This window comes from Sceloporus undulatus, chromosome 10, assembly GCF_019175285.1.
Source record: "Sceloporus undulatus isolate JIND9_A2432 ecotype Alabama chromosome 10, SceUnd_v1.1, whole genome shotgun sequence".
Lineage (NCBI taxonomy): Eukaryota > Metazoa > Chordata > Lepidosauria > Squamata > Phrynosomatidae > Sceloporus > Sceloporus undulatus.
The window spans coordinates 12,026,373-12,053,938 of record NC_056531.1 but is presented as its reverse complement, the minus strand read 5'-3'; the positions used below and the strand labels follow the sequence as shown (position 1 = coordinate 12,053,938).

The window sequence follows — 27,566 nt, the reverse complement described above, 5'->3', positions numbered from 1 at the left end:
GATCTCCGCAAGAAACTTATGTCCAGGTTCAAATTCAGACATGAAGATCTCAGGGTGATTTTTGGACAGTTACATAATTACAACAGGCAATTTATCACTGCTTTTAAGATATGCACCAGGAGTGGATAGAAGATAGGTCAGGTTCTATTAGTACCACCCGCAGCTGTTTCTGAAACTGATAAAGTGAAATCCCAGGTGTCAGGCAGAAGAATGCTTCCAAGCATAAATAATATATGTTGGGACACAGGATGAAGTCGTAAATGAAGGCAGACTATTGGTTCCTCTGGTTCAGCACAGTCTGCTCAGAGCAGCAGTTGATCTTTGAGGGTTTTCCATTTACTTGATGTGCACACTTTTTAACAAGAGATGACAGGGCAGTACTTGAGACAGTCTGCACGTAAAAGAGATGTTCTATGACCAAGACTTCCTCTTCCCTTTAGAGCTCAAGCCCTAGAGCTGAATATCATCCTCATGGAGTCTTAATCACACTTTCTGGGGCTCCCCAGACAATGTCCCTTCCATAGCACAGTCTTTTAGTGAGAACAAGGCATACCTTTGGAATGTTTCTGCTGGCCCTTGTCACCAACACACAATCCCTTACAGTCCCTGACACAAGCTGGTTCTTCAACTACTAACAAGATAACTGTTGCATGGATTTGTAATTGGTTGACTGGCCGAAGCCAAAGGGTGCTCAACAATGGCTCCTTTTCATCCTGGAGAGAAGTGACCAGTGGGGTGTCCAGTGGGGCTCTGTCCTGGGCCCAATGCTATTCAACATCTTTATCAATGACTTAGATGACAGAATTGGGGGCATACTCATCAAATTTGCAGATGACACCAAATTAGGAGGAGTAGCTAATACCCCAGAGGACAGGATCAAAATTCAAAATGACTTGAATAGACTAGAAAGTTGGGTCAAAGAAAACAAAATCAAATTCAACAGGGAGAAATGTAAGGTACTGCAGTTAGGGTGGAAAAATGAAATGCACAAATATGGCTGAACGAGAGACTTATACATATGAAAGGGATCTAGGAGTCCAAGTAGACCACAAGTTGAACATGAGTCAACAGTGTGATGTAGCAGCTAAAAAGGCCAATGCAATTTTAGGCTGCATCAATAAAAGTATAGTGTCTAGATCAAGGGAAGTAATAGTACCACTGTATTCTGCTCTGATCAGGCCCCACCTGGAATATTGTGTCCAGTTCTGGGCACCACAATTAAAAAAGGACATTGAGAAACTGGAGCGTGTCCAAAGAAGGGCGACTAAAATGGTTAAGGGTCTGGAAACCATGTCCTACGAGGAACGACTTAGGGAGCTGGGGATGTTTAGCCTGGAGAAGAGAAGGTTAAGAGGTGATATGATAGCCGTTTAAATATTTGAAGGGATGCCATATTGAGGAGGGAGCAAGCTTGTTTTCTGTTGCTCCAGAGAATAGGACCCAGAACAATGGATGCCAGCTCCAGGAAAGGAGATTCCACCTCAACATTACGAGGAACTTCCTGACAGTAAGAGCTGTTCGACAGTGGAACACACTCCTTCCTCAGAGTGTGGTGGAGTCTCCTTCTTTGGAGGTCTTTGAGCAGAGGCTGGATGGCCATCTGTCGGGGATGCTTTGATTGAGATTTCCTGCATGGCAGAATGGGGTTGGACTGGATGGCCCTTGTGGTATCTTTCAACTCTATGATTTACACGTTGTGGAGCTCCACTCTCTGTGCTATTTATAAGTTTGGACTGTGTATTTGGAAAATCTAAACAACTTGATTTTTAATCGATTTATGTTATCTTTTAATATTTGTTATGTATCTTTATATATTTTCATATTTGTACCCTGTGTCCTGCTTAACCAGCTCTGCTACTGGAAAATGTGCATTTCTAGAGCTTGTGCAGGAACAGAACAAAAGGGAGGTTAACCCTAATGCCTAGGAGAACGAGGATATTGACATGGAGAATGTTACCTAGGGCTTAAACTTAGAGGAAGGCTGGAGAACCTCTTTCAACCCAGGAACTTCCATCTCAGAGAAATATTGTGTGTATGGAGGGGGGGGGGGGGGACTCCCATGATGTTTGGAGCCAAAGGCAAACAGGTAAAACTGTAAGTTGAACTTAAAGCTCTTGCTGCCGTTACTTAAGTCTGAGGAGAGGCACTGGGGAAGGACTTAAGAAATTCCAAGAGAGAACATATTAATCAAAACCACAAATAATCAAATCCGCGAAAGTCAAAACCACAAATGTGGAGGGCCAACTGTATCTACCACTGTTCCACTGCCCTGCACAAAAACTAACACTGCAATAATCTGCCCAAGGATCTCTTCATCTTTTCTATTTTCTTTCTCCTCCCAAAGTTGCTCCTGCAGATAACTATTTACTTAGTGGAGACATATGGAGGAGGGGAAGGAGAGAGAAAAATCACCGATTGCTAATTGCATATAAGGACCCTCATCTCTCATTTCGCCATCACTGCACCTATGGAGGTCTTGCAATTAGTTCTAAAAACTGCAAATAAGGCTCAAGAAGCATTAACGCAGAAACTCAGGTCTCTTCAAGTGCTGCTCTTGAATTTGGCTTGTGTCTGTTAAAGTCAAGCATTCCATCCAAATGCACATACACTGTATCCCAAAATGAGAGAGAGCCAAACCCGCACTGCTTTCACTGAAGCCACTGTGCTTCCATTTGAGTAAATGTACTCTCTATTAACACAAGATAACGCACGAAGAATAGAACAATCATTGCTTTTTCCCCTCGGACTACTAAACCTATGGTGCAGCAGAGTATCAATAAAGTTTTTTGCTCTGTGTCAGAAAAAGTGAATTAATACTTTGAGTTATACATTTGATTTAACTGGAGCAGGGAATTTTCCAGGGTCAGGGAGGCCCGCACTGGATTTCCTTAGGTATGAAAGATAAATTGCATTTTTTTCCAACCAGGTTCTACCTTTCAGCAACTCCTTCCCTATTCACTTGTACCTATTTTCATGGGAAGCGGAAAGGGGAAAAGACAGGGCACACGTCTCAGTCCTGTAATGCAAATCTGAGAGAGATCAGACTGAAAATACACAAAATAGAGCAGCCCACTGGGAATTCCAATTGCTCAACCTCTAAATCATGTTTTTGTTTGCAGCGTGGAGAAAAATGCAAGCACACTTCTGCTGCATGCTGTCCAAGAAATCTGTGTGTTTTGCTTAAAGCAAGAGGCAGATGCCTGAGTTGCTACTGGCCTTGTATTTCCAAAGTTGGGAATCGTGAGCGTTGTCTTGGTCCCAGCAGGCATGGCTGGAAGTCATGAGACACTTGTACACCTACCATTGACTCAGCAAGTCTGCAGTCTCCATCTTGGGTCTAACTACAGATCCCACACTGCATGCTCCCTAGCTTCTGCTTCTTGCAGCTGGGTCTTGTATTTCATCCTGCTTTTATGAATCAACACAACTACTGTTGTTTCTGGAAGCGAGAAGTAGACAAGCAGCAAAGTTGTGCACAGAGACCTTTGAAACTCTAAGCTCTGCTACTGAATAAAAATAAAGGCTTCCTTGCCATTAAGAATAAGAATTCTCCTGTCTACAAGAGCAAGGCACAGGAGGAGTTGGGACAGGCAGGATCTGCTATGGGGAAGGCTAGCACAGGACTGCATTCATGCAAGCCAAAGGCTGGCTTTGAAAAGAGAAGAGGCCTCTGGGTGTCCAAGTAGGGGAAAGGGAAACTCTCTGGGCTGCCAGGGCTCATGGGAGTCACCACTTCAGAGATACATATGCCAACGACCTTCAGCAAAGGACATGCGTTGGCTCTCATTTGACTCCCGATAAAGAGTAAGCACAAGCACAGAGTCCAAGAGCCACTCATCTCCTGTCCCAGCGACAGCAGGACAGGGGCTTCGGGTCTGGACTTTGTCATCTTGCAAGAGTACAGCAAGGCTGTGGGAGTCTTCACAAAACAAGGAGTGAAACCTTCATTTCTCTTGCATGGAAGGATGGTTAGGAAAGGACCATTCCTGGCACAGTCTACACTAGAGCCCTAGCCTGTAAGGCAAGGTGGGCAACTGGGAAGACATAATAACCCCCAGCTCCATTTTGTTTTAGGAGTAAATCATTTTTGGGAGGGGAATCCAAGCCATCTGTCATGAGGGGCTGGTGCAGCCCATGGTAGGACAAGGGATGGTGGAAAAGGCCCTTCAGACCCTCAGAGGTTGCCACCTCCTGAGCTATGAAAGTTCCAAGCGTGTTTTGACCCTGTAAGCCATTGCCACACGAAGATGTCAGCCTCTCTTAACCATACCTACTGAGGGACACAAGTGTGTGAATTCACCATTACACAGAGTTCTTTTTTATCCTAGCGTAGCAGCAAGTTTCGTTTAGTCAGCAAACGGACTTTGCTGGCGTTTCTTGGACAACTGCGCAGTTCAAGATCTCTCTTGGACTGCACACCTCCCCAAATTGTGTGATTTGAGTCTTCAGCTGAATTGTATTTAGCAAAGGAAGCTGCAGGCAAAAATCAATGTGCATTTTTATGTCTGAAAAAACAGGCCACAGACCAAAATAGCAATATGGCCAATATGGGCAACATGGCCTTCTAGGCTGTGGCTCTCTTATCACTCAAATCCCTTCTCTGGAAAGGTTTGGTCTTCTGGAATAAGTGACATAATAAGAACACCAACAGCAAAGGGACTGGCATTGACCAAGAGAGGGGGAAACATAAGATCTGAACTCTACAGTGGGGTAATACTTTTATGAGGTTAACTCAAAGATTACAAAAGTATTGTGCAAGTTTTGGAGTTCTGCAGAGGTCTTCAATGACCAACAATGCCAAAAAAGTAGCTGATGTTCAAGACATGAAATCTACAGTTATTAATGTTAATGTTAATTAAGGTCTCTTAATATGGAAAAGTGGGAAGAGACTGCAGACATTAAAATAAAGGCTCATTCATGGGATGAGGAGCCATTAGCCTTTCAGATGCCTTGGACTTCACCTCCCAGATGCCCTAGCCAGCATGGCCAACAGAAAGGGATGATAGGAATTAGAGTCCCAAACATTTAGAACTTCCAAAATTTCTGACCTCTGACCAAGACAAATCAAGTTCATTCAGGCCCACACAAACCAAAGCTTCCAAAATGTCTACAAGGCTGAGATACACCAAACTCTCAGGGTCTGGGGGAAATCCCCTTTCGTTGTAGTCAAACATCTTCTGTTATAATCAGATGAAAGTATGTACTTCATTTACAGAACACCAAGTGGAGCCCTGGACCTTTTAAAACACCATTCCTTGCTGGCAAGTCAACACGACAGCCACCCGGGGCCTGTCAGTTACGATGTTCCAGCTGGATGATAAAAGAGCTTTGAGCCCAGAACTCTATGCACACACACGAAGAAGAACGGCAAATATTACACTGTGGTTTCGCTGTGCACATTATGTCGCCAGGTTGGTAAACACCATCAGTCAACAGAAGACACAGATAACACCAGAGAGAGAGAAAAGAGGGGGTGAAGCCACTCATTCTGTCCCTCATTTCACAAGAAAAAGATCAGTACTTTAGGTATCTCTGCTTTCACAATCCTTTTGCTATCAAAGCAAGAATTTACTTCACAAGCATAACCAGCTGTTTTCTAGAACGGTTAGATAGAAAAAGTCAAGGCAACTTTATGGATTGACAGAAGAGAGCCAAAGCACAAGGTACAAACAGCCACTACTTCATTCCCCCCTCCTCTAATAACAACTAAGTTGCCTTGCAACTGCAATTTAAAATGAAATTTAATTTTTAATCATACTGGTGCCATCTCCAGTTTACATTCTGACAACCCTATTCCCAGGCCCTACCTTCAGAAGACAGTAGGAACAGCATCTGAGATCTTTTGAATGCAAAGCTTGTGTTGTACCAGCCTATCACGATTTTTGGCCAGGAAAATAAGCATCCTGTTTCTATTTATCAATTGAATTCAAGTTGACTTCAAGTTATTGTGATGCTACAAATGAGAGCTCTTCAGGAGTCCCAGTCATCCACTGCCCTACTCAGGTCTTGAAAACTCAGGGCGTCTTGTGGTTTTCTTGATCAAGCCTATTCACCTGTAATATAGTCTTTTCTGGCAGTCTTCCACCTTACCAAGCATTATCGTTTTTTCGTATGAGTTATGTTGTTTCACGATGTGTCCAAAGTACAACAGCCTCACTTTGGTTACCTTGGCTTCGAGGGAAAGTTAAGACATGGTTTGCTCTCGGAGCCATTTATTTGTGTTTTTGACAGCCTATGGCATTTGCAAAACTCTCCCCAAGCACCACTTTTCAAATGCGTTGATTCTCTTCCTATCAGCTATCTTCACTGTCCGGCTTTCATGACTGTACATTGAAATTAGAAATACAATGACATGGATAAACATCCCTTCCTCCCTACCCCACCCCACCCCCATAAAATATTCAGGGCACAAAATGTTCCAAGAGGATAATGAACGAGGGTGCCTGCAATGTCAGGCAACTGTCAGCAAGCAGTACTGCATGAGTGTGTAAGCCGTGGGAGGCAGCGTAGGGCTGGTGCCCAATTCAGCCTGGGTGCATGCAGGGAATGCAAAGCCAGGCAGAGAGAGCCCAGCAAAAGAAAGCAGATTAGCCTCCCGCCTCCTTGATTCATAGCTAGACAAAATGTAAGAAGGCAGGGCAAATTCTTAATTTAAAAAAGAAGCAGAGTGGGTTGAAGCTGCAAGGACCTGGGGCTGTATCCACACTGTATAGTTATAGCACTTTGATACCACTTTAACCAGTGCCACCTAGAGATATAAAGATCGGGGAGAGGGTAGACAATAAAACTCAAGGGAGAAACATTTCTTCTGAAGACATTTTTTCAGGAAAATTGAAAAATGGATTATAAGCTCTTTTCCTGACTTACTGTAAACTGGGAAGACCAAAGTTCAGGTGTTCTTTACGGCCGAAGATCTGACAGCTCCATTTTAACAATAAATAAATAAATAAATAAATTGCAAAAAAGTTACTTCAATTTGTAATTTTCTTCTGAATAAGCTCTTTTTAATATATCAAACATGGTGGTTTTATGCTCAACCAAGTTATACACAGTGTATTTTATATTCCTAAACTAACAAATTGATGTTCAGTCTGTCAAGGGTACTAATATGGCATTTTAAGGCACCGTTTTTAAAAATTTGATCCTGCCTTACCTCCAATGAGGTCAAGGTGGCATCCTCCATGGACTAATCCCAGAAGACAAAGTGGGCTAAGAGAATGTCTAAGTGGTCCGAGGTATCTTTTATAACTCAGTGAAGACCACAGCCTGAAGTTCCCAAACCCAACTACTACGTCTCCCTGACTCTCACACAGAGCCCCCATACAGATGAGTGGTGAATAAAAGATGACTGTCAGCAGGTCAGTTTTGAACCACCAGCTAACAGTTTCCTACCAATGATTTACAATCACTATCACTACCAGAATCAAATCCTGACATCTCCACATAAGGGCTGAAAAAAATGTCTGACTTGAAACCTGGAGAGCTGCAGCCAGTCAATGTAAACCAAACTACCTCAATGTGGTGATCACCTGATATCCTGATGCAGCATCCATCATCCACAACCATCGTGGTGCTGACTTGGGATGATGACAGTGACAGGGCAATACCTCTACAAAGGGCCAGGCTAGGGGAAGGCTAGTGTTGAGCGTCACTCCATTTATGTATTTATATTTATTCCATTTGTATCCTGCTTTCGCTGGTCCACATGGTCATCCCCAATGTTATTGTTACAACATCCCCACGAGGTAAGCTAACCTGAGACATAGCTACTACTCTAAGGTTACCTAGCATGTTTTACAGCAGAGTGTGGATTTGAAACCCGGCACTAGTCCAACTCGCCAGCCACTAGACCACATTGTTTGGTGTAAGACTGCTTCTCTACGTTCCCCACTGCTCTAATGTTTGGTCCACAGAATGAAACTCGCACCAGCAACCCACAAAATCACAAACTACTCCCCCTTTAAAAAACACAGTTGGTGCAAAGCATACAGGCTCGCTAAAACCATGGCCTTTTTGAATACAAAGACAACAAGAAAAAATATAGACTGCACCAGCCATTTCAAATATACCCCGAAGCATCTTTTACAAGATGAAGTTCTCCCTGTGCCAATTTCCCCTGCCTGGAAGGATGGATGGCTCCCTGTTGGCAGGAACATAGCCTATTACCTCCTCTGGCAGACTGGTTTGTTTAAAGCAATTAAGGCTTGGAAGAAGGCAAGTCAACACCACCCCCCTGGAAAAAAGATGCTTACAGATCTCCCTGGCTTGTCTTTCAGAGGAGTAGAGGCTTCCTTCCTCTCACAGACCTGGGAAATTCAAGGTTTTAAACAATGAATTATGCCCCCTTCTCATCATCTATGCAGAGCTTCCAGAACCTCAGAGGATGACACTTTCCCTGCCATCAGGACCCTTCAACCTGAATGTTTTTTGCACTAAAATGGCCAACTATGTCCCCTGTACTGTATTGGTAATTGGGGGCCTTTTTTTCAGGGCATGGGGGGCTGGTGGAGACAGAGAAGGGGTACAGGGGAGTACCTGTGGCCCAAGGACCATACTTTGTCCTTATCTTGCAACGTCTGGAAAGTAATTCATTGATTTTACCCTTTACAAAGGAACATGTTGCATAGGGCATCACTTCGTTCTCTTTATAAAAAACCCCAAAATGCTTAGGCTTGCCAAGAAAACAGCACTGAAAAATCCTCATCAAAACACTTCCAAAAGCACCCTTAAAAGTCACTTCATTCCCATTTGACTGTAACGTCGCCTCATTACCCAAAGAAAAAGCAGTTACCCTATAAGTAACTCTGTTAGTCCTAACTCATTACTTCCAAGTTCAGCTTTCTTCCCCAACAGTGGTTCGTTCGACAGTGTGAGACTGGTATTAAAACAAAGGTCCCAGGATTTAATACACAAGAGTCTAAGCCACATTTCCAATAAGCAACGCTAGCAAAGAAGGACTGGATCCAGATTCATAACTTGGTACGGTCTAGAACCCTGAATCAGTAGGGACTAGAAACTTGAGTTATCCTAGTCCCTCTCAATCTGAGGCCAACCCTTCTTCTCAGCATCGCTATGAGCATCCACCTGAGGTGAGAAAAACCCATAGATGCTGTCCTCGGCTTCTCAGAATACGAACGATGGGACAAATTAGTTGTTCAATAAACTCTTCCTGGAATCAGAATCAAGCCTTATATACACACACACGGTGAAATGGGGGATCAAAAGACAAGATGGCACTCGCTTTTCTTTCTTTCTTTTAAACTACCCAGCTGTGCAAGTTAAGATTGCTTTAAGTACAAATTAAGGATTTAACTTGCCAGCATGAGATGCTGAACGCTGCCATGTTAAATAGCTTCTCCTGGGCTCAGCAGTTTGTCACTCCACACTGAGCCGACAAGCCAACCAAAAACACCTTTGTCTTTGCGACAAGCACAGAGAGGTAGTTTCATGCAGACTGACGGTGGGACAATATTTCACAAAGATTTTAGTGACTTGAGACCAAGCTATCGGAAAGGCTACTCTCTCATATCAACTTGTCCAGAGGCTCTTTCACAACACACAATTAAAGCACTATGATTCCACTTTAACTGCCATGGCTACATCTTGGGAATCTTGGGATGGACAGTTTAGGGAAGAGCACTTGGCATTTCCTAAGCTTTAAGACTCTCGCCAAGCCACAAACCTCAGGAGTCCCTAGGATGTTACCATGGAATTTAAAGTGGAATAAATAGAGCTATAATTGTTTTCTCTTGTGTATTTAGTTGCATTTACCTGATTGGCCTTATTTTACATTTCAAAAAAGGTGTTGTTTCCATCGGTAATGTCAGCCACCTTGAGCACCATCTTTGGCAGAAAGGGTGGGCTATAAATTAAACCAACACAACAGTAAGTAGGTTTTATATTAGATGCTCAGTAAATTGCTGGCAAATCTTCACACACCGGTAAATATTCACCCTTGAGCTTTTTCTAATATAAGGCAAGAGATATAAATACTATAAATCAGTTTGCCAAACACAGTACTACTGTACTTTCTTCCTATGCTAACCAGCTAAAACCTGTAATAAACTCACAAGAATCAATCACTGGAACTGAAAGGACTCCAAATTATGGAGAATGCAGAGTCTAGTTTATGGTAGGAAATCCAAGTTAGCAGTGGTTTCCCTATCGCTGCTACTAAAAAGTGGTTCCATGATGCATCTGCAGTAATAGTCAGATATCACTAGTCATGGTTCCTTCCTAAGGAAATGTGGGATTTGTAGTTTAGTGAAGTTCTTATGAAATCTCTGCTACAGAGCTCTAGTGCACTTCCAGTTTCTAAGACAGGAGAGGCTGAGGATTAAATCGAAGTACTTTGGGAGGCGCTTTGATTGTGAGTTCCTGCATGGCAGGGGGGTTGGACTGGATGGCCCTTGTGGTCTCTTCCAACTCTATGATTCTAAATGTAATTGAGGGGAGTGCACTAGAGCCCTTTGCAGAAAATTCTAAGTACCTCATCAAACTACAAATGCCAGGATTCCTTAGGATGGAGCCAGAAGAGCTGAAGTGATATCAAAACGTTAAAACTATGCAGTTCAGATGCATCTTCAAACATCCATGGGCTCATCATAAAGGTTTACAGTGTAATATAATACATCGCCATTCAGAGGTTAAGCAAATACAGTACAGCTTACTTGCAGGTAAGAGGGCATGAGATGGTGCAAAACAGCTTTTTGCACCTGCTCAGCTCCCCTTTTCTTCTCACCTTCTGTCTAACTGGATTCCCCCCCCCCCCCAGTAGCATTGATATTGAGAGAATGGTGGAGGGCTGGACAAACGCAGATTTATGGTACTGGGTAAAACACACCATTTGCTGCAGGAAAACTATTTCAACCCAATACCAAAAATCTATGTTTCTCCAGCCCCCTTTCACCATTCTCCCAATATCAGTGCTGCTAAAAAAGATCCAGTTAGGCACAGGGTGAGAAGGAAAAGGGAGCTGGACAGGTGCAAAAAGCCTGTGCAAAAAGGAACTACATTGTCAGAGGCTTTGTTAACCGAGGTATGCTCTGTGTAGCATTTTGATCCCACTTTTAACTTCCACGGCTGCATCCTATGGAACATTTAGGATTGTTGTTTGGGGAGGCACTAGAACTCTCTGGCCGAGAACTTTATATACCCTTTATATGGGTCACAAAAGGTCTTTACACAACTTTACACTAGTCACAATTCCTGGATCTTGCAATATGGAGCCATGGCAGTAATAGCAGAATGAAAAACTAGTGTGCAAGGACAACTGAATCTTTTTAAACTGTCAAGTGCCATTCCTCTTGTTGCAAAAATTGCCAGCATTAAAATGTCCAAAGTCAGTCTCCAAGGGCTGACAGCAAGCCAGCCTTTGTAATACAATGCCTCCTCTCCCGACCCCGAGACGCTTGCCCTTGTCATAAAGAGATGTGCAGGGATTGCCACAGGTTGAGGAACATGCACTGGCTGACAGACAGCAAAAGGCCAAAGGTTACTTACAAAATTCTTCCACAGCAGTGAGAAGAGTGACAACATATTCAGAAAGAGACAGGCCTAGAATAATTGCAGGCTCTGAAGAGATGGGAAAAGCTGTTTCACTGAATGTAAAAAGGGCATTTTTAAAAAGCAGAAGAGTATATTTTTAGAGGTCCATGTCTGTAAGAGGATGGCAAAAAATGCAGTAAACAATGACATATAATTAAAATTAAAAGCTCACGTACAGCAACAAACATTCTTCTCATTTTAATTATAAGTATCAAAACAATAGTCTTCAAGAATAAGAAAAAGCATTGGAGTACTGTCTTCCACATAATGTGGCAGAAAATGGGCAATGCCCAACATGACAGTTCTTTATGGCCCATTCTGCATCACTGTGCTCCTGTAGCCAAAGATGTCATTTCTAGTCCTCACTGTTGGCCCACACTGGCTCGGCTCCTTGGAGAGCAGTGACAGCGAAAAGGCAAAGCCTATAACTCCCTGCCAACGTCATTCCATCTGCCCAGAATTACCCAAAAGCCCTCAGGTGAACCCCCCAAAAGGCTTAATGACCAAACATGACCAGTGAGCACACAGTGTTGGCTGCATTGGGAGCAGGTAGACAACTGGGACAAGAGCAAGTACCATGAAATGAATGGGAACCTGGATATCAGCACCCCATACTGCCACATTTTGACTCAGACTGACTTGTTCAGGCTAAAAACCACAAGCCAATACCCGTTGGAAAACACACCTGGTTGTCAGCAGCACTGAACTCGGGAAATGTGGGATTCTTTTGTTTTTGTTTCACATTCATTAATGCCTTCCCTCTCACCTCCACATCTAAAGCTCTGGCTGTAGGCGGATGATGGGAGTTTCCCCTCAAAATATCCTATTTAAAAAAAAATATGGAAATGGCCAAGAATGCCTTTAAATGCACCTCACTTTTCGTAAACTTAAAAAACCCTGGTTGTGCTTGTTTGCTTTCTGCCGGTTTTGCCAGGTATGAGGAAATCATTGCCCAAGTGGCAAAGTCCACATCATGGGGCATGCAGGGGAAATATGCACATTGCCACATCACAGGGGGAAAATATGCACCATGCTCAAATCCAGGGGATGGGGGTAGCCCTCCTTCCTTTAGGGATTCTCCTCCTTTGCCAAAAACCATTCCTAAGGGCCTATTTGCTCTTCTCATTTCAATATTACTTTCATACCTGGCGCATGAGGATATCAAGGTCTGTTAAGAGAGGAGTAGGAATCCTGTCCTTTCCTGACAACTTAAAAAAAACACAACACCCCAAACCCTAACTCTTCCCTTCCCTGTTCCAGCTTCACTTAATGTTCAGTGTTGTGAGAAATACTGGAAAAGTCAAATTCATACTCGCGTGTTTACAGACCTTTGGAAAGTCACTTGTTCTGGATTACAGTCCGCAGCCACCAGCAATGTGGGCTGGTGTGTTCTGGGAGCAGTAGCCCCAAAAATAGCTTTCCCCATTCTCTAGCCAATATCCTCATCTGAGTTTTCTACGTTTTATTTGTTATATTTCAACTCACCCTACAGTTGTCCAATAGTGGAATTGGATTTTTTTTTAATGGATGGACACAGATCTGTGCCTTGTGTGTCTCATCATGGAGCACCTATGTAGTGATTTATAGCATAGCTGAAAGGACATAAGAACAGCCATGCTGGGTCAGATAGAGACCTATCTGGACCAGACCTTAAACAGGATGAGACAGTAACACCACCAACTTACTGGTGTTCCCAGTAAGTGGCATTCAGAAGCACACTCACTCCGATGCTGGGGATAATTCACAGCCACATGTCTAGCAAGATTTAAATGTCTGATGCCCAATAATTCATCAAATTGCCTTCTAAAGTTTGTGTTAGTGACCTTTTGCGAGGTACATTCATACATTACAAGAAGCCATGGTCTGTGTTCACCATGTTTGGCTGGTCAAGGCACAAGTTGTGTAGCCGGTGAATAAATCGGCTTTTCTCAACTCCGCTTTCAGGACGGTTGCATGGGGAAACAAGTGAGGAACAAGCCCTGGTTGTGGGTTTAAATGTCACAACAAGCAATGCTTTACCCAAGCCAAAGGCACAAGTCAACAACCAACCACAGCTGCTGACTGCCGTCTCCGGCTGCTTAATAAACCAGGCAGATTCCACGGAAAAGCAAATTTCATGTACATTCATTAAGAAATATGGTGTGAAAAAGTACTTCCTTTGGCTTGTGCTTACTCAGAAGTGAAAGAAACAAAGTCCAGTGTGACTTGTTCACACATGTGTGTACATGATTGCAGCTTCAGAGTCTGTTCACATCTACATGCTTGCAACATACCTGGATAATATCATCTCACTACGGCAGCTACAGAACCAGCCCTGGAGAGCAGTGACATCTGCCTGCTCTCTGAAAAGTAGTAAATTCACACTAGGTTTATAAGTAAGTTCACAGATTAGTAGCCTGGACCAGTTTTCATAAGCATACAAGGGGTTAGGATTCTTTCCCGCAGCAACACTCACACTTTCTGGACTAGTTGAAAGCGGCAGCCAGAACACTTGATCCCATGCGCTCACCGACATGCAGCTAGTGCTCACCGCTGAAGACCAGAGTAGTGTTAAAGAAGGGTTGGGGAAGAGATGGTCCTCCAGATGCTGCAGGACTACAACTCTGCAAAAGCTTGGCCAACCAAACCAACAGTGGAAATGATGGAAGTTACAATCCAACAGCATCCAAAGAGCCAACTCTTCCCACTCTCTGTCTTAAAGACAAAGCTGCATTCCACCAGAAAAGGAAAACATATGAATTCCCCGAGAATCTCTGGAGAAAGGTCTGAAAAGCTCCATTCTGGGGATCCATCTCCACAACTGTGCAGCAAGAATTCCCTGTGGCTGCCTCGGCACTGTAGACTTGACCCCGCTTTAACAGCCAGGGCTCAGCGCTATGGAATTCTGGGAATTCCATGGCCGTTAAAGCAGTGTCAAGACAGATGATTTCTGCAGCCACAGGGCCACCAAAATGGGAAATGGTCTGGAAACCATGCCTTAAGAGGAATGACTTAGGGAGCTGGGGACGTTTAGCCTGGAGAAGGGCTGGAAGAGAAGGGACACAGCCATGGCTTTGGGTGCGATCGGAGGGAAGACCACGGTTTCAAAGGAACCTTGTTGGAAGGGTAGGGCTCACACAGTTCTTCAACTTCACTAAGCAAGGAATCGCGCATTGCAAGCAGGTAGGAAATGGGGAATAATTCCAATTCATTCACGGAACTGGCGTGATGTGGCAAAAAAGCGCTCTGCGTAATTGCGCCTTCTGGACAGGGCAATGTCCCGATAAGCACAATTCCATGTGAAGGTCCTTCTGGCAATTGCACAATCGAGATGGGACTATGACGTCCCGTCCCCCATGTGATAATGCCCAAAGGTGCAACCAAGATCCCTGAGTTGGACTCTGGTTACAGACGGCAAGGAGGAGGAACCAAAGCTTGGAAGACAACAAGGACCGGGATCTTGAGCATCGATTGTCCAGGAAAATGCACCACAACTGGAGCAGGATTGCCTTGGTCCAAGTGGTTGGCACCAGCAACAACCTGCACCTGGGACAGGCATGGCCAGGCGCCCTTGTTGTGTTATTTATTACCTACCTGTTGCAACAAACCAACAGACACAACACACACAAGCACTCAAACAGAGGCCCTGATTCTTGCCCATGGCTCCAGAATGTTATCCTGTACCACATTGCCCAGTGACAGTGGTTTAACACTGCTTTTCATGGCTCTTAAAGGACCCTGGGATGTCTAGTTGGCAAGGGGCACCTGCGCTCCATGGCTCCCAGAACTACACTTCCCCCAGTTTCGCCGCATTGTGCCCCGGCTGTTAAGGCGGCGTCCGACAGCTACAATTCTGCAGTGTCGATGCCTTTGAAAAGGGCTGCTATGGGGCAGCCTTAGGGACCTGGAGGATGTCTAGTGCCAGGGGGGCTCCCAGAACTACACATCCCAAGAGTTCGAGACATCACTGTCTTCAGTGAAAGTGGCGTGGAAGTGCTACAATTGTATAGTGTTGTTGCCTCCAGAAAAGGGGGGCCCTGGGGCTGTTGTAGGGGCCCATGGGAAGTCTAGTTTCCGTACTCCACGGCTCCCAGAACTACACATCTCAAGATTTCAACATGCCCAGCCCTGGATGTTGAGGCGAAGGCGGCGTGGATGCCTCAGGAAAAGGGCACCAAGGGGCGAGCCAAGGGGGCGAGGCCCCCGCGCTCTACTGCTCCCGGAACTACACATCCCAAGGGTTTGAAACTGCCACACTGGAGAAATCGCCCGCTTTGGCTCTGCTGTGACTATTCTGAGACAAACTGAGCATTCGCCCCCAACAAGCTCCAACGCCCCGAACTCCATAGCCTTGAGTCAGGGCAGTTCAAAGCGGTGCCAAAGCGGGTGGCTTCCCCAGCGTGGATGCAGCCTAAGCCGCCTGAGGGGAGGGAGGCGCTCCATGGTTTCCCGCTAACTACACATCCCAGGGGGAGGGCGCGGGAGAAGCTTCTTACCTGCCAGGATAGCTTTGCCCGGGTGCGTGAGGGTGGCTTTCCCGGCTGGGGCGGCGGCGGCCAAGCAGCGGGGTCGGAGGAAAGGGTTCCGGAAGACGGGCGGCGGCGGGGGAGAAGCGGGAGCCATGCCGGAGGGAGTCCGTTCGCCGACCGAGTACCTGAGTGTCTCTTTGAGAGGAGCTTCCGGTCTCCGGCGCGAGGCTGGCTCTCTGTCTGTCTGTCTCTTTCTCCTCCTCAGGCTCCACTGCCGGCCACCGCCCCCTTCTCGGCCCTCCCGCCCAAACCGGGGGCGGGGCTTCGGCGACGTCACCGCCTCCGAAGGGGCATGCGCTAGAGGAGGAGCCAGGCGCTCAACCAACCGAAGCCTTGGAGGCCTTTGTGTTGAGAAGGGAGGCACCGCCCACCGTCCCTTTGGCCGGCCCCGGGAGGCGGGGCTTTGGCAGACAGGCGCCACCCCCGCCCGCTTTGGTGGCCTTCCAAAGGCGGGGTTTTGAAACACAAACACCGCCCACCGCCGGTTATGCGGCGAGGGGCGGGGCTTGGGCCACGCCCAGTGCCGCCTTTATTTACCGGAGGTGCTTTCTCTGGAAGCGCTGGGTGCCTCTAGATTGCGGGGATAACGCACTTTGATGCCGCTTTGGCTCCATCCTCCGGACCGGAAGCCTGGGGCTTTGGAGTTGGGAGGAGGCTCTTTGGCAGAACTACACATCCCAGCATTCCCCAGCCTTGAGCCAGGGGAGTTAAAGGGGTGTCAAAGTAGATGATTTCGGATAGAACTGAAAGCTCTAGCCGCGTGAGTCTATGGGACCTTGGAGGCCCTCCCCAGAAGAAAGGAGCTGGCAGCAGGAGCTTTCCCAGACTTCAGTCTCCTTCCTCGGGTGCCTTTGCTCCGAGTTCACCTGAGATCCTCAGACCCAAAGGCACCTGAGGAAGGAGACCGAAGCCTAGGGAAGCCCCTGCTGCCAACCAGTTTCTTCCAGTCAGTCTCAAAGGGGCTGCAAGAGCTCTCTTCGCACAGATTATTGCTGCCCTGGGGATGCAGCCTGAGCCTTGCCCCACTCCCACCAAGGCCTCTGCAGTAAATGATGCGACAAACCTTCAGCGAGGAGAAAAGGTCCTTTTAATGTTGCCATTCTACTGTAGACCTGGGCCAGGTACTGTATATAGCAATATATTTGGCCACCAAAATAGCAAGCCTCAAAAAGGGGGAGGCTGCTGAAAGAAGGGAAAAAACAAAGCCTCTCTGGATGCATTTTGCATTTCCTGATGCAAGGCCAACCCGACCTGGTTGTTTCATTTGACATGTGCACATTATTCACATCCAACATAACTTTGCACAACCACACCAAACTGCCTGTTTTAGGAGATGCCTCGTCCATAGGGTCGCCAGGAGTCAAGATCGACTCGAGGGCATCAACAACAACAAACATGAACCTATCCCTAGCCTTTCCATACTTCTGTCTCCAAAATATCTAATTTTCTGTTACAGCTGGGAACACATCTCCTTTGTTAAAAAGGGGTACATTTTGTGGGCCAAACTAAGGGCCTGAACAGACAGGCCAAAATAAAGCTGCTTTGGGTCACTTTGGAGGGACGCTGTTTAAATGACACACGCATTTTAAGAGGCCAGAAGCTGCACCCAAGCTGTGCTCTGGTCCTTTGGTCTGGAGCATGGCTTTGGTGCGGCTTCTGGTCTCTTAAGACGCATGCATCATTTAAACAGCATACCAAGTGACCTGAAGCAGCTTTAGTTTGGCCTGTCTGTTCAGGCCCCCAAGTTTCAAAAAGTGACCACCATTTTAAGGTACATTCCCTGCCACCTTGTGGCACACAGGGGCAGAACACCTTCTTGCCAAGCTTCCAACTTTCCCAGGAATTTGGGACTTCTGCTGTGTGACGCGGGAAGGGACACTTTCAGTCACTTTATGAATTAGCCTGAATGAAACAGAGGGTGATCTCTGCTCATCATAAAAGAGGACATACCACTTGATACACACATACATATATATCTCACATCACATTTCTAGAGACCTGAAGGAGGGAGTGGGTGAACACAATGGAAAAATTCAGAGAAAGTCCTCCTCCTTTCTCCACCAACTGAGCCTCACCCCATCAGGCCTCCTCTTCCGTTCAACTCCAGAGTTTTATAGGGACAATGGTGAATGTCACAGGCCATTTCTGCCCAAAGGCAGGTGTTTGGGAGCAGCAGTGTCACCCAGTGCAGCGCATACACCCCGCAACCCCCCCAGTGGTGCTCCTGAGCCCAAGCCTGGTGCTATTACTTTCTCTACTGTTGTACAAAAGAGTCAGTTAAGTTCAGGCTTGACGTTCTGCCTTTTTTGCAAGAGGTTTGGCTTGTACTTGGGCTTCCACAACCAGTCTGTGAACAAGAAGAGAATCCAGAGTTTATGCATCAGTTTCTGGAAGCTTGTAAGTAAGGTGTGCGCATCAACTTTCTCATTGAGACAGCAGAAGGTAATATTCTATGGCCAAAATTCTTCAAAATCACACAAGGTCTTCTATCCTTGCAAGGAATTTAATTTCTCAGTATTCAAGGCAGCTTCCTTCCCCACTCAGATGATGGCAGTATGTGGCTTACACAGGGAAAAGCTAACAGACTTGTAAAGAAAAAGAAGAAGGGGGTGAAGGCAGATGAAGGTGCCCTGTAACCCAACTGTTGAGCCTGTGCTTTCCAGTACATTTCTCTACCTACATTTTGAGCCACCATTTTGCATCTGGTGACCCCTGAGAGTTAACAAAACCAATCTCAGTGCCTCCAGAATGACTGGAAGGGATGGGGAACCTCTGGCCTCTAGCTATTTTGTCCCACAGTCCTTTACTGTTGGCTCCATGAATTGGGCCTTTTGGGAGGCAAACTCTTCCTCCTCTTCCTTGTTTTGCCAAAGGCAGAAAGACCCTCCTTCTGAGATGGCTACGTTTTCGTTGGCATAGCTGACTGGCACCACAACTCCCTCCAGCCCCTGGATTTCAAACCACACAGTGGATAATGCTTTGGTTTATGTTTATAATTGGACTTTCATAATATTCATGATTAGCACAAGATTCATAGCCATAAATTATACATTGTTGTCTAGTTTTAAGTACATAAAATGTTAATGATATATGTCTCTGAAGAGTGGCACAAAGTAGTACATCTCTGTTGGCAATCTCTGTTGGGGAGGAAAAGAGGGGCAGATGGGGAAGGAGAGAGAGGGAGAGAATGGTGGGCATACCATTTACATGTTACAACCCCAACAGAGCCAGAAAAAAAAATCACAAACTGTTGTCAGTTCAACAAGGCATCTTCAAATGCCCAGAAGGTTTAGAAGTTCAAATGAAAAGCAACTGGCATAGTGCTTCGGTGTCAAGATACATAAAGCAGAAGTTTGCCCTTGCGTCTTGCCCAAACAGTTCTCTTGGTACGCGTTGTGGCTGTATCCCCGTCTCAGACCCCTGCTTCTCCAGTCTCACAGATGAGTTTCTTTTGGGGCTTTTCAGGTGTATTATCTGATGCCCCCAAGTTGTCATATTTCCATGTACCATGGGGAGGGGAAAAAAAGATCTGGGAAGTGTCTGCTCTGAGATATGATCCAATTTATTCTCCAACAGTTTCAAGCAGTACTTCAGAAGGCATAGATATTTATATATATATTTGCGCAACATTCTATAAATTGCACCCCATCCCTCTGCATGGCCCCAAAAATAAATGGGGTGTGTGTGTGTGCATGGAAGGAGTGAGCATTAACAGCTTGCTGCCAGGAGACTCTCTAGGTGAAAATGGAGATTCTACAAAGGGCAAGAAGCACCAGCATGTCTGTCCCCCTCCTGGCCTCAAGAAGTTATTGCTATGTTTGTTGGTTTTGTGGAAGTGCCATCTCCCCTTCAGACAGAGCCTTGAAATGTCAGTAACAAAAAGAGAAATGAAAAAAAGGGTGTGTGTGAAAATGGAGGTGGGAAGCTGCCTCTTTAGAAGTTGAAATGTAACAGGACATAGCAATAAATAACACAGTGCCCTTTGGATGGCTCTGATCTGAATGGGATTGCAAAGGCATTCAAGCCAATGCGGGAAGTCATCTGTGCCTCCTTGGACAAACAAACCCAAAAGAAAAGAAAAATAAAAAGTAAAAGGGGACAGAGAGAGAAGGTGACCAGTTAAAATGGTCGCAAGCTACATATTGAAACCGTAAACTGGCGGGTGGGTGAATCCTGGTGCTGGATACCCATATGAGAAGTTGGCTTGTGGAGGTACTGCAGTGGGGCCTGCCGTTAGCATCAACTGTTGGCCTGGAAGGAGGAAAGGAAGAGTTGGTTTAGAAAACATATACACACACCTGCCAAGTTACGAATTTTTGTACCAATGTCACCTAACAAGCACGAAAACTACACTGTAGAAGAACAACCCTGCTATGTATGCAAGCGTGGAGTGTTTTGGTATTTTTTTAAAGATCAAAATAGAAGAAAGTACACATCCCCTTTTGACAGGAGAGCCAATGCATATGGAAAGTTCCTTTTGTTCGAAGTTTGACCATGTTTAAATAGCCAGATAAGTGGTCCACTCCATAGCAGCAGCACCCTGTGATTTCAGGCAAGGGCTTTTTCCCAGCATTAGCCAAGACATTTCTAAACTGAAGATGACAGGGATTAAACCTGGCCTCTTCCACATGTGCTGGGAACCAGTGTGGTGCAGTGGTCAGAATGTCAGACTGGGGGTGGAAAGAGACAGGTTCAAATCCCCGCTCAGCCAGGAAACTCACAGGGCATCCAAGATTGTGGTGAGGATCAATGGAGGAGGGACAGGACCACTCAAGCCACCTTGAGTTGCAGTTGTGTGCATGTGTGTGTGTGAAATTTAATACTTCTGCCACTGAATTATAACTCTTCCTGATCTAAACACTGTGGACCCTTGGTATCCACTAGGGTTTGGTTCCTGGAACATCACCCCAGGCGGATACCAAGGTCCATGGATGCTCAAGTTCCATTATATACAGTGGGATAATAAAATGGTGTCCCCTTATATAAAATCACAAGATCAAGGTTTGCGTTTTGGAAAAAAATATTTTTTGAGTATTTTCAAGTCGTTGAATCTGTGGGTGCAGAAGCTGTGCATAAGGAGGGCTGACTGTACTTACAAAGACATCAAGGGACAGTTCTTGTACACCATTTAAATACAGAGCTGGAGGTGGGAGTTTCCCAAACATGGAAGTGGACAAGTAATACTTTAGCTGACAGCCTCTACTTTAGCCAATACCTTACAGTTCAATGGCACCAGTATATGTCATCTATACCTTCTTCACTGATACAGCAGCAAATGAGCAAGGGTTTGTTTGGGATATTTAGTATCACAGCAATTATAGTGTGAAAACTAGATTAAAATGCAGAGGAAGCATACAATACAGATGTTCTGCATGGTCAGAAGCTGAACACACATGGCAGTTATATTGGTTAGTCAATTGTTGGTTATCTCTCCCCCAGCCTAGACTTTTTTATTATTAATTCTGCCACAAAACAGCCACAAATAGGTTAACACTACTAAAAAAACCACACATGCCTCATGCAGGGAGTACTGAACTCCCACAGAAAGCCATTCCCACTAGAACACTGACCTCACCGTCATGAACTTCCTTTAAATGGAGGGACCTAGAATGCAATTGTCAATAAAGTCTACCTTTTGCCAAATGAGCCAAGAGAGATTTTATACATGTTGCTGGAACTTTCTTTTTTCTTAATTTGGGCTTATCTTTCCAGAGTCCACCTTAAAAGGCTTGTCACCCATGAAAAGGCTGCTCCTCCCCACTCCCTTTACCAGCTCAGGAGAGTATCAGACGTAATCTAAGAAATATTATTTTAGTCTTGTAATACTGCACTTTTAGATCAGCAAATAATTTCAAGCACAGAAGTTTTCTATTAAAAGAGGCAAAGAGCCAATTCTAGCGTAACATCCCATATCTCACACTGAGCAATTTTTCTGGGGGATCTGTTTTTCCAGAATGGACCATTCACACAATTTGTTGAAAAGATCTTTCCAAGTGTATTTCAGAATCCAGGGTCCACTCAGATTGTAAATGAATGAGCAATATGCATTTTTTGTTTGTTTGTTTAGTATTTTGTCCTTCAATGAGCCATTCTGGAAACATCTAAAATCTGCAAATACAATATCCTAAGCCTGCAGTTCTAAACATATGCAATGGTAAGCTCAACTAAACACAGTGAGGTTTCTGAATAAACAAGCTGCGCTGCTTAACAGTCTCCAGGATGATCTGACAAAAATAAATTATACTAAGTGGATTTGATTCAGAATACCTCTGATTTGAATTTACATTGCAATGAGTACATAAGAGTTCCTAGCAGTAACAGAATCTTAGTTAGACCCTGCAGAGGAATCTCACAGCTGTCTGTTTCAACACACAGAAACAGGAGGTGCATGTTAGAAAGGGAGTGGACAAATAATGAAGTTTAGGTAAAGATTCCCCCCCCCTAGTCAACAAGCCTGCCAAAAATAGAAACAAAATCTTTACCTACCAAAAACTATTGGAGTGGGTTCCGTTACTTGTTCTTCTTCTTTCCTTAGGCTTTCGGAAGCATCAAGTTTATCCACCTAAGTTATAATGTGAACAGGAAATGTGAGATAAAAACAGGCTCGACAGCTTCTATTCTGAAACTGCCTCAAAAGTTCAGATCCCTTCCACCAATTCAGCTTTCTTTTAAAATAACTAACAGTTTCAGTTAGCTGTGAATTTTGTCGGTTGGATCCTCCCACAACAATGCCCAAATGCATGCTCAGAAGTCAACAGCTGTGGGGTTCATTTCCACTTTGGGGTTTCGAAGGAGACAGGGGCCCAATATGGCCAATACTGTGTGGGCTGGTCCAACATGGACTCCAGTGTATCCCCATGCATCAAGAAGCCCCCATCCTTGCTTGCTTCTACAGGGGATAGTATATTCCATTCCCATCCCATGCTCGGCCTCTTCAAGGTTGCGCCTACCCATCCATACAAAGAAGCTGAGTTTAGGGAGGGTAACAAGATACGCAAGCTCTGAACAAGGGCTTCAGGATGGATGAGGATGAAAGGGCTATTCTTCAAAGCCCATGTTTGAGGTGGAAGAGGGAGACAAGGCTAGATCAGAAAGGTACATCTGTCTCCCGCACCAGACTTGACTAAGACTGGGAGGATACAGACTTTGGAGGAAGCGGACTCTCCACCCCTCCTCTATCTATCCAACTCGGTGGGACTTTCACTCAAAGTGAACGAAAGTTTTATTTCACTCTGATGTTACAGCAAAGGTCTTGCGTGGTAGGACTTGTTTCATCTCACTGTAGTAGTTAAGACCTGCTACATGGACTGATGGATTTCTTCAACAAGAAAAAATGCCATATTAACTGCAGCATCACAGTTGTGGCAGCCTCCCGTACTAGAAAACCCAGAAAAGCTTCTGCCTACTTTGGACATCAAGGGAAGTTCCTGTGAATTTAAAAGGAACACAAGGAAGTTCTATTTAAGTTTAAGCTGCCTCTCCTTTATGTACCACCTCAGCAGCAGCATGTCTCAATGCTAGGAGTATTCACTGGAGGATTATAGTAGAGAATTTTCTCCTTGGTGACCCATTACCACCAAAGCTCTGCCATGCATCACTGCCTAGGGCAGTCAAAGTATTGGAGAAACTGTCATCGGGAGACAGTGACCTAAACAGAGCTTGGTTTTTAATAAGGATTGTATTTCTAGGACATGAAAAGAGAATTTTGCTAAAACACTGTTTCACATTTACATTTTGTCCTCATGTAGTAACCACTCCTTCAGCTAAGGGCACAGAATTCCTTAACCTTACTTCTGCCTTAGCCAGGACCAAGTTCTCTTTACATTTGCCAAGTAGAGATCCCTTCTTAAGGACTGGGTTGAAATGCTAGCCATCCGTTTCCCTTCCAATGTACGGATGACAGAAGGACCTCCAGTTCTTATACATCCATGTCTTGATAGAGTACAATCCTCGATCGCTGCCTACCTTCCCCACATGGCTCTTGGAAAATACAAGAATGCTGTTATTCTAGACTTACAACTGCTATAGCTGCCCTGCTGAGTCCCAAAACACATGGCAACCTGTAGTCTAGCAAACAATTATGAACTATTTAAAAAGGAGAAGCAGACAATGTATCAAAAACATCCTCTTAATAGGAGTGGCACCATATCGGTTGGAACTTAAGGCCTGCCAGCCTACATGTCTGATCATAGGTTCTTTCCTCCCAATGGGGTAGTTTTTTAAATGATTCTTTTAATTTCTATCCACAAAATGGCAGACAAGCAACTGAATGAATCTACCATACCTATTCTCTCTCTCTTTTTAAAGTGTTTGAGTTTTGTTAATAGGAAGTATGTCTTTTGGTCGCAGGATATAGACTTAGCTGTTAGATACACGCTTATGTGGGGGAAGTTAAATGTCTTCACAATAGCAGGGTGGGAATTCATTCTCCAGTTTGTTACTAATACCATGACTAGATTAGTTTTTATCGTAAAAACTAGTGTCATCATGCATGCTCTTTCTGAAAGACTGAATATTTAGTAAACACTTATCACTTGCAAAATCCAACCAGAGTTCTGCTTGAACAGAGCCATGACACGGCTCATTCGGTCTACCCTCCACATTAGATCTTAAACATTAAAAAGGATCAGAGCTGTTCATGTCTGAAATTCTTTGTAAAACCATATTTCCTCCTCCTCCAACACAAACAACCTTATTATGGTCTTGTCTCTTCTCTAAAGAGGAGAGGGGGAAAGCCTCCAGCTAGCTTTTGGACTGTAACTCTGCCCAGGCAACATAACAGCTTTGCAGCTTTCACTAGCAACTAAGTGTTAAGAGTGAGAATTTGGCTCTTGGACCTGGAATATCCAAATTTTGATCACATCTACAGATGCCAGGTACATTGTTTCAATGCTCACATTTTTTCCCCAACGGATGAAGCAAGCAAGGTCTGGCTGGATTTTTCTAAGTTATTTAGGAAGATATATCCACTACAGCATTAGTTAGACCAAGCTAGATTATTCTGCTTTTCAGCAAAAGCTACAGCTCCACTCCCATGTAACCTTAGATATGTTTTAAGGGACACAAATGGGGAATATGGTGTAAAACCAGAGAGACTGTCACCTTATTAAACAGACCATCAACCTGCAAGAAAATTCAGAGGGGAATACTTAAAATCAATAAACCAAGAAATCATACGAAGACAAAAGCAAAGACCACATAATGATATTTCGGTTGGGGAGAAAGGGAAAGACTCAAACAGAGAGAAGAAAGGAAGGAAATAGGCAAGCACTCACACCCATTTGCTTTTGAAAGAATGTATTCTACAGTAGGACCAACAACTTAAAGGAAGGCATAATTCCTGAGTGAACTGGTTTACTTTGTTCAAAGCACAAAATAAAATATTGTGAAAAACAGTAGGGTCCATACCCTCAGACAGCTGTGCTATTAACTGCATAATGTAGAAAGGGTTGCATCGTGTTTTACAGATAGTGGGAGCAGTCATCAGAAGCTCTGGCCATCAAATCTGATCAATAAAAGTAGACAACTAGAAATCGGAATGCTGCCAAGTGGGTATTGGTAGTCCCCAAAAAGGTGGACAGAGAACTAAACAAGACAGACCTAGCCTTTTCCTTTCTTGCCCCCCAAGACTGATGAAGTCCTCCATGAATGTTATGGTTACTATGGTATCTGCTAAATTGGGTAAATGTATGCCACATTGTTTAACTGAAAGATATGTGGGAACCTAGAACAATGCCAAGGAACAAGCTGTTTTAGAGAAGTTACACTTACTTTGGTAAGGTATTCCCTCATCACCTGGATGAAATAAGGCATTGCAAAGTCCATAATGTTGTGTCTCCATGCCAGCTCAAGGACCACATCAGGATGCAACAAGTCATAGCATGTAAATAGAGATGCTGCAAAACACTCCTTCTTGTCTTCTTCCAGAAACCACTGAAGCAGTTTCTCTGCCAGTTCAGCATCTTTGGATTCTGCAGCATACTGCATCGCATCCTGTGAAAAACCAAGAGCATGAAACTCATCTTTGCATTTATAAGGAAGCTACACCACCACTGTAGGACTGGCCTACACTCGGAGGATCCAAGACATGCAAAAGGGAATCATGAACATTAACAGACCTTATAAAGACGATCTTTCTTGCAGAGCTCCACACTCTGTTTCCATCTATTATTGCCTTTGTACAGGTAAGCAGCAATACGTCTGAACTCAATCAATTCATGTTTCTCTAAGCGCTGAGCCAGTGTAATGTTATCAAAGTTATCGTAGGCATCAATGGATGCTCGCAAGCCCTGTTTGGAGGAACAGAAAGGTAATCAGCATATGGAGGAGTTAAGTGGTGAAATCTTTTTTTAAAAGAACCATTTATATTCTGCCTTTCCTCCAAGGAGCTCAAGGTATGCATAACTGTCCTTTTCCATTCCCACAACAACCCTGTGAGGCAGGTCATACTGAGACTGGGTCACTTTGAAGGTATGCTGTTTAGATGACACATGCATCTCAAGAGGCCAGAAGCTGTGCCAAAGCTGGCTTTGGCACAGCTTCTGGCCTCTTAGGACGTATGTATCATTTAAACAGCACACTTCCAAAGTGGCCCGAAGCAGCTTTGTTTTGGCCTGTCTGTTTGGGCCCTTAGTCACTGGTCTAAGGTGACTTTCAGTGAGCTGCATGGCAGAATGCGGACTTGAACCTGGACTGCCTAAATCCCAATCCACCACTCTACCCACTACACTGTATCAATTCTTCCACAGTCCTCCTGTGAAGGCGGCCTTCAGCATTTAGCAAAACTTTCTCAACACAGCAATGGGCAAAAAGCAGTGTTCGAAAGGCTTCACATGATGTGACAGGAGATTAGAAGAGCAATTATTATACACAAATCAGAAGGGAGGCGGTTCATGTAGATACTTATAAACAACTTAGGGATCCATTTACTACAAAATGGTTGCCTCTTGGTGCAGGAAGAGTCCACATTGAACTAGGACTTCACAGCACCAGCAAAATCACTAGCTGTAGTTAGTGTTACTTTAGCAGAGTGTTAAGAGGATGGACTTGACTGCAAGTGTCCAATATTTTAGAGTGAGTCATGCATTAAGTGGCCACTTGGCACTCCTACCATATTCATCTTTCTATCAAGCCATACTATTATCACTGCTCCATAAACTCACCTGATAGTCTTCCTCTTCTGTCAAAAGATTGTTCAGAGCCTCATTGACTCCTTTATTATTATGGTTCTGGACTGAGCGTAAGTAAGGTTTCACTAGAGGCAGTTGATTAACCTATAGAACAATGCAACAATTTAGACAAAAGGCTGCTCTTGAAAGTCATTACACAAGTATGCTTCTGAGACAACCAAGCCCACATAGGCGGGTTACAGACCGCTGAAAAGCGGCGGCCTGCACCCGCCCCTTTCTCCGCCAGATCGGGGCCTCAGTGGCCAGAGCGGCAGCCACTGAGGCCCCGATCCGCCGCTTTCCAGGCTGTGGGGAAGCGGCAAAAGGCCCCTTCCCCGCAGCC

At 44.7% G+C, this 27,566-nt stretch overlaps 2 protein-coding genes across 7 annotated transcripts in view; both read right to left on the bottom strand.

Moving 5' to 3' along the window:
• Nucleotides 1–16,356, bottom strand: part of SLC25A1 (solute carrier family 25 member 1) — a 38,966-nt gene extending 22,610 nt beyond the window's left edge. The window contains exon 1 of the mRNA XM_042441611.1: nucleotides 16,023–16,356. Coding sequence (XP_042297545.1) covers nucleotides 16,023–16,149 — 127 coding nt within the window. The 5' untranslated portion in view covers nucleotides 16,150–16,356. The remainder of the gene's footprint in view (nucleotides 1–16,022) is intronic.
• A 2,671-nt stretch (nucleotides 16,357–19,027) lies between these two features.
• The window catches only part of CLTCL1 (clathrin heavy chain like 1), a 61,935-nt gene continuing 53,396 nt past the window's right edge, over nucleotides 19,028–27,566 (bottom strand). For 2 of the 6 annotated variants that reach the window (XM_042441731.1, XM_042441732.1), the window contains 6 exons: nucleotides 27,218–27,328; nucleotides 26,174–26,344; nucleotides 25,827–26,048; nucleotides 25,158–25,178; nucleotides 22,542–22,617; nucleotides 19,028–20,306 (listed from right to left, as the gene is read on the bottom strand). In XM_042441731.1, the coding sequence (XP_042297665.1) occupies nucleotides 20,191–20,306; nucleotides 22,542–22,617; nucleotides 25,158–25,178; nucleotides 25,827–26,048; nucleotides 26,174–26,344; nucleotides 27,218–27,328 (717 nt within the window). In that variant the 3' untranslated portion in view covers nucleotides 19,028–20,190. Of the gene's footprint in view, nucleotides 20,307–21,625; nucleotides 21,660–22,541; nucleotides 22,618–25,157; nucleotides 25,179–25,826; nucleotides 26,049–26,173; nucleotides 26,345–27,217; nucleotides 27,329–27,566 lie in introns of all 6 variants that reach the window. The other 4 variants (XM_042441733.1, XM_042441734.1, XM_042441735.1 and 1 more) reach the window with 3 other exon arrangements.